Genomic DNA, 21,903 nt, shown 5'->3' on the forward strand with positions numbered 1-21,903 from the left:
CAGTACCGCCAAATTGCAATTAAATGTTCACACATAGAATTCGACTTGCACGTAGAATCATCGACATTTATAACTAATTTAAAGTCACGTTAATCCGTCTGATTTAAATTTAAGCGGCTGCCGACTCTCAGAATCGCGTGCAATTGGCCGTTCAATGAAACGTACATCGTATCCTATGAAGCCTGTTTTGTTCATGGCAAGCATGGGATTATTAATTTATGGCATGCTGTGTACGTAACTTGGCTATAAATCAAACAGCAGTGGTGCTGCGCCTAATAGCAATTAATCGATTTTACGAAGATTTCGTGTCTACGTTTAGTTAAACACTAATGCGTAACGCTTGCAAGCTTGAAATATCCCCATGCGCGAATTTGCACAAATATCTCGTAATTTCTATCCTAACGGATACGATAAAATTTACATTACGAAGAGGATATACCATGAAATATGCAATGAAATAATAATAAAAAGCACTTGTTATCGAACATATTATAGTGACAAAAATATTAATTATCTATCATCCCGGAACAATTTCGTGGACAAAATTTTCCGATTAACGCGAACTTGCTCGGAATTACCAGTGGATTTGATCTCTTTTTTTTTTTTTTTTTTTTTTTGAACCGTGAATTTAACGAATATAAATCCGGTCTTTCCGATCGCGCAGTTAAACCTTTCGCGCGCGACGCTTCCACCGAGCGATCGTTAATAACCGGGGATTAATCTAAAATCGCAATTAAGATCTGACCATAAAAAATCGCTTCTTGGTTCAATTAACGGCGGAAACGGCTCTTTAACGACCCGAGGAAAATCGAGGCGAACTTGGGCAATTAATTTCCTTCGGTTGCTCGCCGTGCTTCACGCGCCGCCGAAAATTTACCACGACACGATCGGTTTCTCTTCTCTCTACCTCGAAATACCTTCGATTAATCCTACGAAAATCCTTCTTGTGCGACTCGCGGTATATCGTTTCGTATAAACTTCGACATAGCGCGCAAAACTTTGCACGGAGAATGTCTATCGAGAATGGTTTCTGACTACATCTAAGGTTGCCTAAATAATTTGGTAGGAAAAACTAAAAAGGAAGAAAAAATCAGAATATATACTAAACAAATTATAAAAGAAATATTGATATACTGAGAATTAAACGCTAACTTTCTCAGAAAAAATGTATAAAGAAGCATAAAACAATAAAAAATTAAAACCTTATATATTAATTTGAATTAAAAATATAATTAATAATTATATCAAATACATCACGAAAGTAATTCGAATAAATATTCGAGGCAAAGGCATCACGAATTTTTTCAATGATTAAACTTGCTACAATTTGGAGTGTTCTCATTATCAAAAATTATTTTCCTTTGTACGTATCGCGAGTTTATTGCATTTAAAGCAACTCTCAAAGGAGAACAGAAGCGGAAAATTTATTTACGGTACTTGAAACGCGCACGGTCGCTTCTCAGAAGACGTGAAGTACATAGTCAAGAGTTAACATAAAAGAAGGGGGAAGATAAAGACAAGACGCGCACATACAATCGCATACATCTACATACGCGTACGCAAAGTAGCCCGATAGAAAGTTTCGAGAGGGAATGCGTGCGAAAATACAAAAATATTCCTCTGCTACGTGCTCGAACGTCAAAGTGATGGAGCATGCTGCATATATGTAAATCGTCGCTATGTAGCTCGCGGTTCATTCAAACGAGGAGCTTGGCTCTCGTATTAAATAAGCAATGCGACTCAATAGTACGGTAATAGCGGGTATACCGGTCATAGAAACCCGTTACGGGTGCGATATAGGCGGGCGGGGAATCCATTTAAGAGAACCGATATCGAACGACCACGGAAACGCAGCGTATACGAAGCGCGATATATACATTCTTAAATGCATTGAATCTCGGATTAAATCGGAAGGAGGATTACAGGATTTCGGTCTCTCGATATTCATTTTCGAGGTGTCGCGCGCGCGTTTCGCGCATAAATCCGCGCTTTTTCAAACGAGATTCGAGAGACCCTCTCGTACTCGTACGGGAATACGTGCGAGATCTGTTAAAACGCATTAAGAATTAACGCGAACGCGTTACTCGCGTTGTTCGTGCGGTATGTTGTGACGCTGGTAAAGATAAATAATACATCGCGAGGGGTTACATCGACGTGAAACTTTCAGTTACAATGGAACTTTGGCGCGCAGCGGGATGCACAGAAATTGAACGTTTCCGAGCGGTGTCGCGTAATAAAAGCGTAATATCGAAGATCACCCGATATATCCCCGTCGCGTCGCGTCGCGTCGCGTCCGTGAGAAGCAAAATTTCTCGAGAGACCTTTAAAAATACCAGCGTTCTCGTTAGTAAGACAGTCTCGGCGTGATTCAACTATTAGGAGCCGGTCTAGAAGCACAGTTGTGGTTAGTGGAACCACGAGCGAAATGGTGTGCCATGATAAAGGGTTGCCGCGATTCGAAAAGTCGACCCTCATGAGAGCGCAAAGATGGAATGAGGTACCTTTGAAAAGGATCGAGCTCTTAGTCGCTCACCTTAACGGTGAGATATCCGTTTTCTTTTAAGCAAGAGAAAAAGGAAAATAAACGAGCACCCGCCGCTAATGAGAAGACGTGTAAATGCGCGCCATTTACCATCACATGTAATGAAATCATTAATGTTATTAAATGAAATATTAATCTGATGCATAATGACGTAGTAGAGCGCATAGTCATGTTTACCGTGTGCGGCAACGTAACGCTGCATTACGAGCAATTTTTCATAATTAATGCCAATCTGCGATCACGCGAGATGTGCAAACTGCAGTTCGTAATCACGAAAAAAAATTATGAGAACGATGACGCAACGCATAATGGTCGAATAATTGCGCGAGAGTTATTTCTTTTAATATAAATATCACATTTATACGCACGAATCATTAATAACGCGATTAAAATTGGAATGCAAAAATTTAATAATTAAACTGAATAAAAGAGCATAAAGTAATATTAACACGTGAACACCGTGTTATAATAATAATAAAGCCACGCATGATAATTATAATATTGTTCATTCAAATCTTTAAGTATATATATATATATATATATATATATAATTTCCATTTTTCAATTTTCATCAATAATTTTTAATTTTTTCGTTAATAATTTTTTAAAAATTTTTGGTTATTTAAAAATATTAATGAAACAATAAAGCGAATATCAAAAACAGGAAAGCAAAGGATGAGAGTATCTCGTATCTACTATATGTATATATTTCGGATTATGTTCCGACCTCGACAGATCCCTTAAGGTATCCAGTCTGCCAACGTCAGGACGAAAGGGATAACCACTCGGTTATGTCCATTGGGACAAACACATACATACGCATGCATATAACGCATACACTATATGTATACGGTAACCAAACCGAAGCTCGCCTCGATCTATCACTGTCCTGGTTAATTCAGACAGCCTGACTGGTATGGCTGTGGAAGGTTACTTCATTGATCGCGTCGACTTACATAGGATCTTACATAACATGGCGACGTGGACAAGTTTTTCCCTTATGATCTTTTTGTACAATCATACAAGCTTTCTCAATTAAACGTGCAGTAAAATAGAGTATAAAGAAGCATTCGTTCGAAAATTTTACTTACATATTAAAAATATGTAGATAAATATTATATATTTATATTTAATATTATATACATATTAAAAATATAAAGTTTATTAATTTTTTAATCGAATTTTTAAAAAAATAATTTCCTTAAAAACACGTAAAAATAATATAAACAAATAGAAAAAAAGTCAAAACATTTCTTTATTATAATCTTATACACAGTATACTAATATCGCAAAATCCGGAGAATACTTGAAGAATCGATACAAGTACTTTCGTTTGAACCCTTAGGCTGTCTATCCACGAGATTCTCGGCACTTCCAGCACATCACAAATCACGAAAGTGCATTCCAACTTGAGATGAGCCGAAGCTACCCGATTTATCGGGTCTCTCGGTGGGAATTTGCGTTATACACCTTCGGCGACTTCCCAGTGAGAGAAGCAATTCGGGGTAAGACGGGAGAAAATTTACGTCTCGCGCACTTGTTTCGGAATTTTAGATGCGTTGCAAAAAGATTGATGAAAGATGGAACGCCTAGGGCAAAACATTTTTTTTCCTCTCTTTTTCGACAACTGTTACTAAATTGAATTTCCATTATCTTTTTCATTTTTCGTTATACATTTTCAATAACGCGTAGCAATAAAAATGCATGCAATTGTATCAATCGAATATACGAACGATTTCGATATCAATAAATTCGTCAACAAATAATATGTAAAAGACTGTTACATTTTTTTTTTGCAAAAAATTAATATTTAACAGTATTTTATTTGTTTCCATATTTTTCGCCGTTATACTCTCAAGTAGCAGATAAAATAGGAAGTAGCATTTTTGTGATTCTAATATCGCGAAAAACTGGGGAGAGAAATCCATATATAATATCACAACGTGAGATACGTTTGAAATTTACACGGCACCAGCTGCGAGGATTAATAAAGTAACACGGTAAGAAAGGAAGCAATTTTTTAAATCGATTTTCACGTGTGCGGTTCTTCGCAAAGTGATCTCCACGGTAAGTTGAAACGGCCGTCTTAATAGCCAGTTCGCATTGCGCAGCTACAAGATTGTTAAAACTTATCTTGTACCACAACGAGAGAGAGAGAGAGAGAGAGAGAGAGAGAGAGAGAGAGAGAGAGAGAGAGAGAGAGAGAGAAAGAGAAGGAGAGAGATAAAGAGAGCCAAAAAGAGAAAGAGAGAAAGGGTGGTCTTACAACCACAGCTCGCCTTTAAGTAGAATCACAGATACGACACGTTGTATACACGCGGAGAGAAGAGTATTTTTACGAACGTCTGACCTAAAACTCGCCACAACTACTGCTCGTTCTTGCGCGCGGCTGAGCTAAAAAGGTGCGGAAGGAAAATAAGTAACCTCACTCACATATGTACATATACATGTACATACATATAACACGTTTTGTGAATGTCTGACCTAAAATGCTACGGTAACTGCCTCTTTACGGTATCGTGAGAAGGAATACGAGGGATGATTGTACCACTAATACAGACGTCTCGGTATATTTCGCTTAATATCCCTGCATTTTCTCCGATGTAAGATTACATAGCGTTGTTCATCTTTTGAAATCTAGTTTCTTTCACCGTGACGTTTGAAATTAAGATTTCGCATCTAGAATTGGGATTGCTGATAGCGCGAATACAATTGCGAACTCGAAATAGTGCTTGTTTGCGTACAAACATACATATATCTCCATAATTATCGTAAAAAAAGAATGAAAAAAGCCATTAATGGAACTTGGAGTAAATAATATTTTATTCATTGATAATCAGACAGTTCCTGTGTAATTTCAAATAATGTAGCATACGTGAGTAAAGTACATTTGGCGCAAAAGATGTCATGTCTGACACGATAATGCGCTCGTTAAATAAATACCACGCGTATATTCGATAACGTCGAGTCTTTTTTTTTTTTTTTTTTTTTTTTTTCTTTTTATATATACTTTCTCTTTACAGCTGTGCCGTCGCAATCATTCGACTATATATACAAGAGCAATTACGAATTGAAAGTTTTTCCGTCTTGTGCCGTTTTCGTTTGGCATGCCGACATTAAACCGCGAGCGTAGGCTAAACTTTCCGCTCTCTGCCGTTGAATTATTTACGCGTGGCAATTAGCCGTCTCGCGGCTAAAAGTCACCCAAGTACTCGAAATACGGACGTCCCGACCGTAATTACGGCCGCTGGCATCGCACGCGATTAAAGTCGTCACTATTCGCGGCGGCGGCTTCGCGATTCGCGACCGTGCAATTCCTGTCAACCGCAGGCCAAAGTGATACGAAAGAAAAACCGGAAAAGTCCTCCCCACCCGTTTCTTCGTCCGTTGATTTACAGCGTCTCGCGACGGTAATTTCACGCCTCAAGCATAAATTTCTTCCGCGTTGTTGAATAAAACTTCTCGCCGGCGCGGCGACGCGATGCGCCCACTTGTGTATAATATAACGCGAAAAATTTACGCTAAAGTAAGACACCTCGTCCTCGATAACAAAACACGAAGTTAAGGTTTATCTTGTCCGGGTTCCAAAACAATGTAACCTGACAAGATATCATCCGCTTCTCTCTTGATTAAAATTTATTAACTCTATGTATAATCACATTTTTCTGTTTTCGTTGGGAAAAGTATATTTAAAAATATAATGAAGCGCGACAAAGAAAGAAATCTAATCGTAGGGTTTGTTTGAATTACGGACTATAAGGATAACCGGCTTAAAGTATGCGCATAAATTCTGTAATGTCAAACGGATGTCATAACGAGTAAAAGAACTAATTATATCGCCATGCGACGATCTCGCGTGACGGTTAAAATCGCGATCTCTGCATCGCGTGCCTTTTTGAAGTTGCGTCGGTTTTTTGTAATGCCATGTACATACCATGCATAGAGCGTAACCTTAAAAGACGGTACATTCAGAGCCAAATTATTCCACAAACTGAGCCGTATTATATTCTTACTTTTGAATGCATTACGCAAAGGGACTCTAAAGTTTCTGTTATTTACGATCGCCGCCGATACCCGGTTATTTAAAATGCAAATTATTCCGTATTTGTATGTAGACTATCGTAATGTGCATTTAATTATATATTCCTAACGCTATCAGATGCTGGATTAAAACGAAGTATATTATATGTGTCAGAAATATCTCGTAATTAGAATACGAATGAGATTAACGTTATTGTATTTTAAATCAGAATAAGCTCATATGCCAATATTGAATACAAGTAATCCTTTGTAATAAATCGCAACATTTTTATCGATTTTAGCTTTAGCATGAGAATAGCCTACTTTATATACATTTCAATATTGTCATAATATATCCATTAATATGATGAATTTTCGATGAAGCTCATCGATATAAAATTTACGTATCTTTTACATAATTAAATTATCATCATTTATATTCGCTTGTTGTATATGGAATAAAATAAAATATATCAACATATTATATACTTTTAATACGGCCTTCGTATTAAAAATAAAAATAAAGAACACGCAACATATTCGTAGATTAAGCAACCAAATATATTGATAAATTAAATAATTCACTCATGTGTTTCCGTTTTATTGTTGCAGTTCTGGTCCGCGTATGTACCTTGCTCGTCACAGCATCTCGACTCGGTGCAGTTGGCCCTGGAACAAATAGACCTTATTCGCCGATTGGTTAACAAGCATCAGGAAAATATGGTCCTCGTTACTACAGCGGAAGGTTTGTAGTTTTTATTTCCGCGCACTTAGAAGCTTGCTAACGCAGTAAAATAAAATCAGAAATACTCGTACATGAGATATTAGCTTGAAACATTAAAAGCATCGAGACTTGAAAATGAAAATTCACCTCGCGATGTGCATTTGGCGTACGGCCAGCTCGAATCGACCTCGACTTCGTTCAGTACTTCAAATATTTTCGATTGAATACTCGCTCGGTCGACACTTCGTCTCTACAGAAAAATATGTGATGCGAAAGTTCGTAGGAGAGAACTTTGGAGAGCCAATCAATTTAAAATACTCGCTATTTTTCATTCGACAGGGAATTTATAATACCGCGGATTACAACGAATATTCCACTTAACCCTTTAATGCCGACCATATTACTTGATAATCCGAGTTTCGCTCGGAAATTAATGCGTTACTCGGCGCGGGATCAATCTTGCATAATTGTTCGCTATATCAATTTACTCTCTACAGATCCAGCGAGGTTTAAAATTGCAGAGATAAAACTGATGTGATGGGGTAGATTTCTCTTCTCGAGCAAACAAATTTTTGGATTTCCCGCCTATGAAATTTTTTCGCAGCTGTTATCCACAACGTCCGCATTCCTCCTGTAATCTCCATGTCGCGCATTTTTTGCATGTTGATGAATATTCGTAAAAATAAAAGCATAACTGAAACGTAGCCCGTGGAAATGTGTCGTCTGTAGCGCGTGTCTGTTGCCTGAAACCAACGAAATCGCTATAGCATTAAATTTTCATTATCGAATCGGGTTATCTATTTACCGCTCGAGTCCTCGACGTGTTTGTGATCCTTTGGCACTGTGTCAGCGAGAATCGGCGTTCTCTATCCTTTGTCATTTTCGTTATGGACTTTATCCTTTCAAAAATTTAGAATGCACTTTAGATAGTGAAGGAGAACATGGACCGGAAAACGAGCAATCGTTTCTTCAACGTAAGAAGCATCTTTCGAATGTCTTCTGAAGTGTCTTTCGACCTCGTCGAATCTATTTCGGAAAGATCCGCCAGAACAGTCGAGTTTTCCAGGTGTGAAGTTCCGCAAAAAGATTAGAAAAAAAAGCAAGAGCGTAATAAGATCGAAGGGAGACGCTTCTCTCTCGCGAGTCAGTTTTCCTCTATTTTTAGAAGAGAAATTCTTACACGGAGAAGACGGGGCTGTTACGCATATATCACTGCATTGAAGAAATGAAAAGTAGTTTGCATAAAAAATGAAATTCATTTAAATTTGATTTCATGAAAAATTTAAAAAAGGGAGAGTGAAAAAGAGAATAACAACGATGCAATTTCGTTATTGATAAAAATATAGCAGAGCAATATCACATCAATAATATTTTCATAGCGTATTTTATACAGAGAGATTACATTTATATAAATAAATATAAATTTATACATCTCACTTTGCTTCATATCTATTTGATAACAAAAATAAATTGTTATAGCTTTTGAAATTGTTTTTTTCTATTTTTTAATTGCTTTTTAATAAATTAAATTAAATAGTAATATTATGTAAAACATTATTCACTTAAATGTTTTGGAAAACTAAAACATTGAAAGTTTTTAAACATTTTAATGTCTCTTTTTTTCTCTTTAGAAGCTTTTACTCTAGATAATTTTCAAATGTTTATGACATTTAAATTGTCTCAATTCTTATCATAATTTAACTTTAACAATATCTCCACATAATCAGAGTGTCTACTCGAATATTGTAAAAAAAATTCCTGATTTTCCAGGTATTTTTTTTTGTTCAAAATTCCAAAAAGAATATTTTCAAAACTTTTTAATACAACTTTCTCTAAATTAAATTCTTTTTATTACGCATTTTTTATGTTTTTCATTCATACAAAGGAAAAACACGGAACCTCTTAAGTTTCAATGTTAGATTTATAAATGTACTAAAAAAAACTGAGTAACTTTTATAAGATAATTTTTCATTTATAAAATTTTCATTTCTTTATCTTTAAAAGTTACACAGAGTATGTATTTTATATTCAATCTTATGTTACAACATTAAGTATATAAACAAAAAATATATATATATATTTATACGAGAAACTGAGACGCCAAGTTCACGTTGTCTCATTTTAGCTTTACCGACAATTTTTTAAACATTTCTTCATATCAGACTTTAAGCGCTTAGGAGTTTCACAATACTTATATAAAAAGTTCTATGCGTAAAAATTATTAAAATATTAATTAAACAAATTAAATTGCCAAATTAAATCCTGATCATATTTCGATAATTCTATCGATTGATGAGATGTATTATTCTTTGTTATTCTGGAATTACTTTTAATTTAGAGAGAGAGAGAGAGAGAGAGAGAGAGAGAGAGAATTCTGTACATCAAAATTAGAATATTTATTAAGCAAATTACAACATGGATTGCCCGAAATACCAAACGTATAAATAGAGATATTAATCTTATTTCAATAATTCTATCGACTTTAATAAGATTTCATGTCAGTCTATAATCACTTTTAATTTCCAGAGAGGGAGCTCTATTATGCATAAAAATTATTACAATATATTTATTAAACAAATTAGATTAGGAGACACCAAACATACAAGTACTGATTGGAAGATGAGGATACTAGTCATATTTCGAATGTTCTATCGACTTTAAATGAGATTTCGTGTTATTTTTTATGCCGTTCTACAATCACTTACACTTTCTAAATTCTAGATATGCGTAAAAATTATTAGAATATTTATTAAACAAATTAAATATCGAAACGCCAGTAGATGAATCTTATTTACATCTAGTGTTTCGGGCGATCTAATTTATATAATTATCTAATATAATATTGTAATAATTTTTACTATAATAATAAAATAATAAAAAGTATAAAACTTTTTGTAGAACTATTGTAGCGTTCTCAAGTGCTTAAAATCTGGCAAGAATGGTAAAAAAAATTATCGAAGGACAAAATGAGATGCAGCGTGAACCTGGCGTCTCAGTTTGACCCGATTTTTTCCCGGTCTATTCTTTTAATAGCACTATTTGTTGAATAAAACAAAATGCAGTGAACTTGACACCTCACAATCAGTGAGTCTCCAGCCATTTTTTTTTAATAGTCAATAATTATTTGTTTAATCTTATCAAGAACTCTAGAACTATCAAAAAATAAAGCCAAAACTCAACAATTAATGAGTTTCTACAAAATGAGACGTCAGTTTGACATATACGGCTGGCTGTTTACAAAATGAAAAACAAAAAAAGAATTTTCGAAAAATTTTTCTGAGTTTCCAATAAAATTCCGTGATACTTTTCTAATTTTTCTAGATACAAAAGAAATTTCTGAATATTTCTGGTTTTCCATGTTTTTCCAGGGAGTAGACACCGTGATAATTGATTTATCGAAAAAGAAACCACAGTAAAGATGTTCAATATTACCTTAATTTCTATATCTATTAATAAACATTTAGATATAATGAGTATTACCCTATCATAAATGCGTGAGATTTCAATGGGTTTTTTCTCAAACATGAAAGAAGAAACGTTAAATTGGTGAAAGAAAAAAATAGAAAAAGGCAACGATAATGTGATGAATTTACGACATCGAAAAAATGAGAACAAAGTCTCGGTAAATAGTCTTATCGTTTTATCGATTAACTTCCGTTTGACGTATGCAGTCCTGGACAAAGCCCGTTTATTTCACGCTACAAAAACAGTTCATTGAAATTAATATTACTTTTAAAATAACTGTTATATTTCTTTTTCTGCAAATACTGTAAATAGAAATTGCACCTTTGATATACAAATAAAATGATTATATACATATATATGTAATCAAATGCAGAAAAAGTGGTAACATTGAGTGTTATTATAAATTTACAAATAGTAAATCAAGTTTTATTATCAAATGTTTTATAATATATATATATATATATAATATGAGAAATGCTGAAACACAGTTATTTAAAGGAATCGTAAGCAGAGAAAATTAAAATGCATACTAATATAAATTGAAGATTTTCTTTGATGATATAGAAAATTCTTTATACAGATTCTTAGACTTTATTGGAATATGTCAAATTCTTTTCCCCGTCTTTAATAAACAATATAAGATTCCTGCCATAATTCTTAACTCCACCTGAATTAATATTATTATTATACTTTGTTTCTCTCTTTTCTATTACTCTACATCTCTCCCTCTCTCTCTCTCTCTCTCTCTCTTTAGTATTTTTAATACGTCATACTTCGCGAGGATGTGTATGCGCTAGGAATTCGTAGAAAATATTCCTATATTTGGCAAGCAAATATTTGCCATTGGATTTCGTTGTCCCGCTGTCACAATGCGCGCTGTCTAAGCGTAACGCAAATCCGATGAGAAGATGATGGAACGCAAGAAAGATGCGCCGGATGGTAAATTCCAACCGGAATGGAAAAATGTCGGTCCGATGTGCCAACCGATATACTCCGTTCGATAACCCCGACGAACGTCGACGACTGCACGTCGCCGCTCACATGCATATGTAAATGAACATAAAATACGCATACGTACATTCAAATGTACGGACATCTGATTGTAGCAAACCGACAGTTCCATAGTACCTCGTCGCGACTTTCTCTCCGCTGATTAAAAGGCCAAGGTATTTCAGAGACAACATAGAGATATTTGCTGTAATTTCGTCGTACACTGTTGTGTATTTTCGAGCGTCATTTTAAAGTGTCAAACATATCTCGAGGATGATGTTTACGAGAAGAAATTAATTTCGATGCGTATTGTCTATATAAATTTGTCAGTATATAGTATATATAGGTATCTGAATTGATAAAAAGAAAAAAAGTAACGTTTCATTTTCGGAGCAGTATTCCTTTTCCGTTTCGTATTTCTTTCGTAAGAAGAAAATCACGTACTCCACTTCTACGCGCATAACTCAGTCTTTATTCATATTTTTCGAGGCATCGCCTTCACTTTATTCACAGCGCATTACGAGAGCGTTGATAAGAAGACAAACGATCATATGTCATCGTAAAGAAAACCGCATGCCCGTCTTTTTAAAATTATATGCAAATTTTATGCACATCGGTAATGTGTTATCTCTTCCGACTGAAAAAGAGTCGCGCGAAGAGAGTACACTATGCACGCGCGCGCGAGACGGTACAAAATATAGCACTTTGGGGAAGCAATCTGCCAGATGGAAGAAAGGGCGCCGGTAGAACGCGCAAGATGAGAAATTCCACGAGGAATGGAAGAATGTTCTGAAACCATGGAGAGAGCTCGCCGTAGTTCCTTCGATAATGTCGAAGTGCACTCGTCTTGGTTAGATGTATATATACGTACACATATATATATATATATATACACACGTGCGAGCGCATACATAGATATTCGCATGCACGTACAAATACAGGATACACGCATATATCCGTACGAGAGCACACGATTCGCAGGGGCAAATGTATCAGCGTTACATGAGAACGGGTGCAAAAATATAAATCGCGGAGCGCACTAAATCAAGGACCCATCGACAGCACGCGTTTTATTCGCGTCTCTCCTTTTTCGTCCATTCGTCCATTAGAAGCCGTAATACAACGTAATCGCTGGCCACGTCAGCGGGAAAAATTAAAGCCGTCGCGCCGCGACAAATGACATCACTGTGACGCATTCGATTTGATTCAGGATTCGAGGGGGAAGGGGGGGGAGGAAGGAGGAGGAAAAAATGCGCATTGTCCAACTTTTTAACTGTTCGCAGATGCGCCCAGAAAAGAAGGGACTTTTCGCGGCGAAGGGTTGAAGGATCTTGGCTCTAAAGTGACTTAAATAGACATGTCGGAAGTTTTCATACAAAGCTATTGAAAGATAGCTACCGCGATCTTTCGCCGTAAAACGGGATTATACATTTAAAAAGTATGCAAATTTTAGTACAGGCACTCTTCTACTTACAAACTTTCGTTTTACGAACTTTCGCAAGTAGGAACAAAATTATAATTCGTCAGTGCCAACGCTGTGAGCGTCGCGTCCCTTATACGAAGAAGAATGTAAAACAATTTTGTTAAAGCAGTTGATAATGCAGTTCCTATTTCTTTTTTAACATAATTTGTCTTTTATTTCTCAACAAAAAATTTAAGTAAAATTATAATTTTCACTTGCAAACTTGCAAATTTAAAAAATAACGAGTCCACAAATTGTAAAATTGAATTAATTTCTATAAAAACGTTTATATTTTTTTTATACAAGAATCCTACAATGATCGATCGTTGGACCAGTACGCGTGTATATAGACATTTATTAATATGTGAGAACGTATTAAAAATACACACATATATATATATATATATATATATATATATATATGTATATATCGTTATATTGTAACGTTGTAGCATACAGGTCGTATTATGTATTCCGGTTTACTGCTTTTGTGTGTGATATTACCTCGCTCCGGAATGATATTTTTAGAAGCGCGGTAATCCGTTGACGTCAAGTGTATTACTTCCGCCTAACTGCCGTGAATTCTTTGTAATTGGATGATAAATTACAGCGTTGCTTTTCTCCTTTTTTATCAAACTCATCCGTAAGCCGATGTTAAAGTATGCTTAAGCGGGCAATAAGAATTCGCACGGAAAAACGATGAAACTCTACGCGTACAATTTGTGTATCTGCTAATGTATTGACAGTGTAAGACGCTCCCTAATCCGACGTATCCAATAAGGTATTTTAATCAAATCCGCATAACGCATACCGCGAAATTGAATTCCTCGATATCATCGACCGGATCTTGCCGGCGAATTTGGTTAAGTGATTAAATGTCGCAAATCGAATTCGCGGAATGACAAAATGCTCGATTACCCGTTGATTAAGAGCCTTAACTCCACCCTTGAGTTGAGTTTTCTTCGATCGACTCCGGATTTTGGATTTTAGTGGCCTGAACATCGTTGGCTTAATTAACTTCTATTTATACTATGTAATTAATGATCGCCGCGATGAAACATTCGATAACGACAGGTAATTTGAAAGATTTAATTAATCCAAAGAGATCGGAGACGTCGGATAAGCTCGCTTAATTATAATTCATGTGCGTCGCGCATTGTATGCGTCGTAATTGAATTTTACACTCGTATTGTTTACTCGTACGGAGTAAGAGAAGTACACGGGTAGAATGTCGCGCTTAAGTATTTTTCGCCGACGGCGTTTCGTCCCGACAATTTCGGAGCGTACGTATGTCCGTCGAAAATGTTGTTTCAGCGCAACTCCGTCGTTGTTTTCCGACGTCGTGCGCAAACAGAATTTGCAAACTTTCTCAGATCCATTTACCATCGGCATTACTTATTATCATGAGCACATCAGCCGGAACTTTGTAACGGTATTGCAACTATTATTTGATTCACGTGTCACTCGGCTAACGTGCAAAAGATCACGGAAGTGAGATTATTTTTTCGACAATGTAAAAATTAAACTGGCTAAAATATAAAATTTGTTCAACACGTTAACGCGAAAGAGTTACATAAAACGTTCACGTATATTGTTGGGATTCATCTATTTGAACGCACGCGTCTGGAACATATCTCCCCGGCTTATTGATTTCACATGGCGCGTGTGATACAAATCCACCGCTACCGCTCTGTCAAAATAATGGCCCGTAATAATAATACAACTCAGTTCGAAATAAGATTCAAAGTTACGCTATTACCATATAAATAAGCGAGACAAAGGTACGCGAAGTAAAATGATAATGTATGATTTCAGGTATCGAAAAGGCGCACAAAGAGGGTAGATTAGCGAGTCTGATAGGGGTCGAGGGGGGCCACGCCGTCGGAGCGAGTCTGGCAGTTCTGAGGATGCTGTACGAGCTGGGCGCTAGGTATCTCACCCTCACGCACACGTGCAACACGCCTTGGTGAGTGTGCCGACGCAAAAATGCGGTATAAAAACTATAAAAATGTCGTGCTGTAAAACGGAACAATAAGGAAACCAGAAGCAAAACGCGTTACACCGACCTCCCGTCACGACGTTACTCGCACGAGATCGTACGAGCTGCAATCTCGTTATGTGGTCGTCGCTGTTATACGTTTGCGAACACACATATATATATATATATATACGTACACACAGGTTCAACTCTAATTACGTTAAGTTTCACAAAGTGCACGCGCACAATGACGAGTCTATTTCGCTTAAATCGAGGTGTTAAACGTCCTAAATGCGATGTCATTAAGATAGAAAATTACGCGTATGATTTTTCATGATAAAATTGGCTTGTCAAATTTCAAACATATAAGATATATTTTTCGCGTCGGAAATATAAGTCTGAGAAAGTTCGCCATTGTTGCGTTGTTCGCAAACGCAAAAATCGGGAGATCGGTCAGACGTTTCTGCATCTCGTTTTGTAAAAAGTAAATATGATGTTTACGAGAGGACATAATAGATCGAACGAACGAGAAAGTTGTCGAGGTCAAAAGTCGAAATAAAAATTGATCACCGGATACGCATTGATGCGTGAATAGCAGTTACCAGCGTAGAATTTTATCAGTCGGTCACTGAAAATGGGCCACAAATCGCGCAATAATCGTTGGGCATTGCGGTAGACGTGCAATCGTCGTGCCTTCACAACCGGGACTTTTCATCTGCGCTCTGCTTAGAGTGAAATACCTTCTGGTCGACAGTAGTAGTAATTCGAAGCGGTACACAGTTTCGTTCATTTCTCGTGCATTAAAAGCTATCGCTTTGAACGCGAGCGATAAAACGTTTAACGTAAACGGATTAAAGTTCCCATAATAGTTCGTATGCGGACCGTAAGATCAACGTTACCACAGCGTGCGTGCACATGTGTATGTGCACGTGTACGCGCACGTGTCTGTACAATAATCCGCAAAATTCGTACTTTCGGCCCTTTGGAGGTCGAATTGAAAAAGATGGCGATTGCAATATCAAGGGGATAAATGGGAATTATATAGAATTGTATTACAAAAATTATATAATTTTATGTGGCTATACCCTTTACACTTCCAAAATATGTACTTTGCTATTTCGTAAAATGTTAATTTTTTAATAAAATTACTTGTGGTTAGTAAAAAGAGACGTTATATTTAAATCAATTATTCTAGAAAGAATATTATTTTGAAACTTTTATTTTTCAAGAAATATGAAAAACGTGCAATAATATAAATATATCGTTAGAAAAACATCCTTATTCTATTATTACATTTATATTAATAATTGAAATTAACTTTTCACATAAACAAATACGTTCATATTGTTCATATATAGAGAAATTACTACCTCTATATAAAAGGATTATTACGTATAATAAAAAAAACTGCATCTTTTTAGTTTTAGAATAAATAAGTCCTTTCTAAAATAATTCAATTATATCGCCTTATCCCAGGTTTCAGCGTGAAATTTTCCGGTGTAATCCACAGTCTTTCTTTTATACGTCGAGTTGTTTTGTTTCGAGATGAGAAGAGTATCGAGCGACTACGAGGGGTTAAGATCGCAGGTCGTCTGCCCCAGCTGATGCCGTGGCAGACACACCGTAGAAATATTATTACGGGCGACAAACAATGAACAAATTCGCGAGTGCCAACCTATTTTTACGAGACTTATTTCAGAGACGGTTGCAAGAGAAACACAATACAAAACTTTCCGAGCGAATTGACGGATTTCACGAAGCATCGCTCTCGTATGAACGGGATGGAGCTCCAATTTATCTATCCCTTCGACTTTTTTTCGCATGTTTCTATATAATATCACTTTCTGTTTTACGACATTCAAAAGAATCAAGAATTGGTGCTTTACTGTAGATCAATTTTATGACATTGTTATGTTTATGATCAAGATGAATTTTTATACTATTCTTCCAAACTTTCGCCATTTATCTTCTGAAACTTACTTTTCGATAAAGATGTTTATTAAGATCGATAAAGAATATAAATTTACGTATGATTACTATATTAAACGAATTTTTTCACGAAATTCTCTCGCAACCTAATACTGTTATTTAAAAATCACTTCTAGATTAGAGTTTTCGTTTTATTCAATTAAGCAATGTATTCATTACATCAGGCTAGAATTATCCCGAGGAGGGTAAAATTATTTAAAACGCTACTTTTTAAAACGTCCTCAATATATCTCTTGTAGGAATAAAAGAGAATTTCAGGTTATTTCGCTGAATAATACCTACCTACTCTCGTCATTACGAACGTTGTATTACGTGATATGTAATGAGAAACACGCAAGACGGCGATCAACTCGCTCAGTTCATTTATAAGTATATTTAGCCCAGCCTAAGGATACCGCGGCGAGGGAAAACGCGAGCAAAGCCACAGCGATAAAAATATTGTTAACAATAGACGCATTGTCGTGACCGAACTGTGCGATTTATTTCCGCGACGAACGAAACGCTACGACCGACATATTTCATGCATCCCCGCGTTGCTTTGTAATTAAATCTCGCGTGTAACATGATAAATCCCCCGCGCGGATTAATGTATATTGTAACAATATTATACGTGTCCGGCGAGCGTTCGGCATTTTACGACTACGATAGATAGGGCGATTACGACGCGCGGCCAAACAAAAATGCCGTCACTCTAGGTGCGCGCGATCATAAATTCGCATCCGCGCGATTTAACTTCGATTCGGTGAAATGTTCGAGAGCGTCGATACGTAGCTTCGATCCGATCACTCGAACGAGAGGGAAAGCCGCGAGATCGCCGATTCAATATTTAATGGCGCGTGTCTATCGTTTGCAATTAAATCTGGCAATGCGACTGAAACTTCAAACCGATCTCGAATCGAGGATTAGTACAGGATGGTCGATGGTTATCGATTATCTCTCATTACTACCGCCGCATCATTGCTCTATTCGCGACGGCTTAGAGGATATCGGCACTAATGCGCGCGATTGTCAACGTGGTATTGGCTCGAGTCCTCGAGCTGACGCCTAAAGCACGTCGTATGTCTCGCATAATCCCATCTACATAAGATATTTAACCCCCTTTCTCCCCCCCCCCCCTTCCCACCGCTAGTTATCGCGATTAGACATGGCGTAACACGCCGCAGAGAATTGGAATGCATTACGTGATATATGCGATTAAAAGATATATACATACATATGTAGATTGCGAAGGAAATTACTTGTATAGAAAACATTAGAGAAATCTATTTCTCGGTGTTGACATGGAAAATGGTCGATCTCTTTCACACACAAGCCATCCAATTCGACGAAATGTTATTTACTTGCACGTTACATGACAGGATCCAATTAACAATACATCACAATGTAGGAAAATGTACTATCGATCCTATCACCAACCATAGAGAAAAACGTTCTCGTAATTATCTCGAAATAAAACTCGACAAATTGTGAATAAAATAATCCTTTAAATTTTTCACTACACAGGTTTGTCACATCCATCAGTAAGAGTATTTTACACACGCAATCTATCCCAATTTATATATATATATACAGGGTGGGCCAAATAACCTGTGACAGGCTATTTTCTCCGAAACTATTGGAGATATGGAATTTTTGACTTGAATTTTTTTTACATTAAATGACACATGGGGGCTGATTACTTGACGCGTAGGAAAATTTTTTAGGTGGAGGCGCTTCGAAGATTTCAAGGTCAATCTCGTTTTTTTAAATCAGACACCTTATATATTATTGCATATTCTTGTAGCTTACCTCAAGAGCTTTTCAAAACACTTATGATAAAGTATTTTTCATTAAGTATTTTTCGAGTTATGAAACTTGAAAGTCACAGTATTTTGAATTAAAATACATAATATCTCGTAAAATATTCATTTCTCGATAATCTTACCTTAATACTTTTTTTAATAGAATAAGAAAAGAAATCAATTTGTGTAAAGAAAACACACAGTTGTCTGAAATAAAAAATACGTAACTACTCGTTGCAAATTCATATTTTTTATTGAAGTCTCATAACTCGAAAAATACTTAATGAAAAATACTTTATTATAAATGTTTTGAAAAGCTCTTGAGGTAAGCTACAAGAATATGCAATAATATGTAAGGTATCTGATTTAAAAAAAGGAGATTGACCTTGAAATCTTCGAAGCGCCTCCACCTAAAAAATTTTCCTACGCGTCAAGTAATCAGCCCCCATGTGCCATTTAATGTAAAAAGAATTCAAGTCCATATCTCCAATAGTTTCGGAGAAAATAGCCTGTCACAGGTTATTTGGCCCATCCTGTATATATATCTAAATCCAAAAGGCGATTAGATTTTTCGTAAAAAATTCAACTGCTTCGCATTTAATTTAATCGATTTTTTTAAAAAAAGTGTAAAAATTGAGATAGACAGTGAGTGTAACGATTTTATCTAGTGACTAGAGACTATTTCAATATGCCGTTTTGTATGGAGAAATAAAAACTTCTCTTATTTTTTTTCGAGAATAAAAGTAAATTTAAAAGCTGAAGATACTAGTATTGAAATATTTGTCGATTATTTTTTTCCGCGAAAACACATGTTGAAGCTAATAAACGTTACATTGTGTAATATAAATTTAATGAAAGTTGCACTAGAATATTCTCGAAATCATTCGAAATAGAGAGATGAATTAGTTGCAATATGATTGCGCACCATTCATTGTGTATGTGACTCGATGCAAGTTACTGTCCTGTGAATAATACTATTGCCGTTATCGTTAGCATTACGAGAGCGTGGAAACCTGTGATTAGAGTGGATTCTATCGCAATAACGTTCACGATTGTCGCTACTGAGTTACTGACCTGTTGGTTCGTTAGGGCAGACTGCAGCACGGCGGATGAACCCGGTCAAGTGCCTCAAATCGGTGGTCTCTCGAATTTCGGCAAGGTGAGTACTAAAAACACATGCAAATCCATATATTATTATATGCACGTTATAATATAATTTTTTTTTATATTTACAAAGATGCAAAAAAATATAATACAGCACGAATAAGTATTATATTACACATGCAATATTGCTATTCATATAGCGATATACATATTTCGTTCCTTTTGAATTCTTCGCGAAGATATAACGTAGTTTTTGTGAGATTTTGTGTAAGTTCACATTCACGATTATGGCATCGAGAACACAATTTCATAAAACACATATGTATAATTCTACAATCTATAAAATTGTATTTGTAAAAAAATATATGCGCATCCAGCGGTATCATACGCTTGGTATTATTTATAAAACAGTGAATGTATAGGAAAAAAAGAACATATATTTGTTGCATATTGAAACACAATACATCATAATCTGATCGTGTTTCTTTTAAAAACAAATCTCGAAATTTTCTGGACTAACAGTTTAAAACTCGATTATGGTGTCGAATAGAATTAATATGCACATTCCGCTCGTGCTCATTGCAACAGAATGACCGATTTTGACCGCGTCAGCCATATTCAACTGAGTTTAATCGTAAATCTGGTATGTTCTATGCCATTTGTATCGACATGTCATCCATAAATATACGGATTTCGACGAGAATTTAAACGAAAAATAGTTTTGCCAAAGTGGAACCGAAATGTTTTTGGTCCAATCGGAGATCCATTGGAAACGGTGATATCGAATTTATTACCACGGTGATTCCGCGAGGGTTTATGCATATGTACCGGAAAAGCTGACGCTATATAACATCAAAGCAGTAACATCAAACGTTATGAAACAATTTTCTCATTGCATTTCATCTTGCTCGTAAAAATAGCGAAATTATGTTAATATAACATGTACATAGTGTCATATGACACACTATTGTTTTCGAATACTCTGAATATATTTGTTCTCTAATAGGGAATCAGATACCACATTATTAGCGGAATTACTGTTATATATTTCATGTAATTAACAAATTAATTGAATTACTTTCAATGTTTCGATATTTTAAGAATCATCTTTGTACAACAGAACAAACGCCAAATTTCATGAAACTAAATTTCTAGCGATCTACCAATCGAGTTGATCCTTTGAAAACTACTAAAATGGATGGAACATGTTTCGAAGTTCTACAACGCTATTGTTCACTTACATGACAAAGGACGGTTAGTCCAACGGATTAGTGGTCGTTTCCAAATTCCTTCCAACTCTCTGATGCGCCAGTTCTGTCCATTACCGCTAAAGTAGCTACTTAACTTTTAATATGTAAGTTTCATAATAGAAACTTTAAGAACGTATAAAGAATATCCTTTTCCTTATAAAGGACAAAAATATTTGAAAAGATATATCTTAATTTTAAACAACTCGCGCGCGAGAGAGTTTATTAAAATATTTAATAAAATACTGAAAGGAAAAACTTATATAATAAAATTTAATTTAATGACAGCAAAGTAAAATCTAAAGAAAATCAGACAGTGATTATAATATAGTGGTGAGTTTGGTAACTAATGGCGCGTGCGATAATACAGATCCCATATTGATTTTGGAGTAAACTTCGGATACCACTCCATTCGCAAACGAGAGGGCCGTTTCTAGGCAATCACTTAAGAGTAATGCCGCCTCTCACCTTTCAAGGATATATCTTCTGCTTGTCAAACCGTAAGTTTCCCGCGAAAGTGTCACGTAGAAGAGTCGTTGCGAGAAGTTTACGTTAGGGAATAGGGTGAGCAACAGTACCGGCACTCGACAGACTTCATCGA

The 21,903-nt window shown here is 35.8% G+C and overlaps 1 protein-coding gene and 1 long non-coding RNA gene across 6 annotated transcripts in view; one reads left to right on the forward strand and one right to left on the reverse strand.

Annotated features, from left to right (window-relative positions):
• The window catches only part of LOC140670000 (dipeptidase 1), an 85,778-nt gene that overhangs the window by 21,800 nt on the left and 42,075 nt on the right, over nucleotides 1–21,903 (forward strand). For all 5 annotated transcript variants that reach the window (XM_072900311.1, XM_072900312.1, XM_072900315.1 and 2 more), the window contains exons 4-6: nucleotides 7,175–7,307; nucleotides 15,019–15,169; nucleotides 20,041–20,110. In XM_072900311.1, coding sequence (XP_072756412.1) covers nucleotides 7,175–7,307; nucleotides 15,019–15,169; nucleotides 20,041–20,110 — 354 coding nt within the window. The remainder of the gene's footprint in view (nucleotides 1–7,174; nucleotides 7,308–15,018; nucleotides 15,170–20,040; nucleotides 20,111–21,903) is intronic.
• On the reverse strand, nucleotides 4,759–21,356 carry LOC140670011 (uncharacterized). Its single transcript, XR_012047454.1, has 3 exons — nucleotides 21,297–21,356; nucleotides 20,026–20,117; nucleotides 4,759–7,231 (listed from the first exon to the last, which is right to left on the reverse strand). It is a non-coding gene; the product is annotated as an uncharacterized lncRNA (long non-coding RNA).

The sequence above is a fragment of the Anoplolepis gracilipes genome, chromosome 10 (genome assembly GCF_047496725.1).
Source record: "Anoplolepis gracilipes chromosome 10, ASM4749672v1, whole genome shotgun sequence".
In the NCBI taxonomy this organism is placed as follows: domain Eukaryota; kingdom Metazoa; phylum Arthropoda; class Insecta; order Hymenoptera; family Formicidae; genus Anoplolepis; species Anoplolepis gracilipes.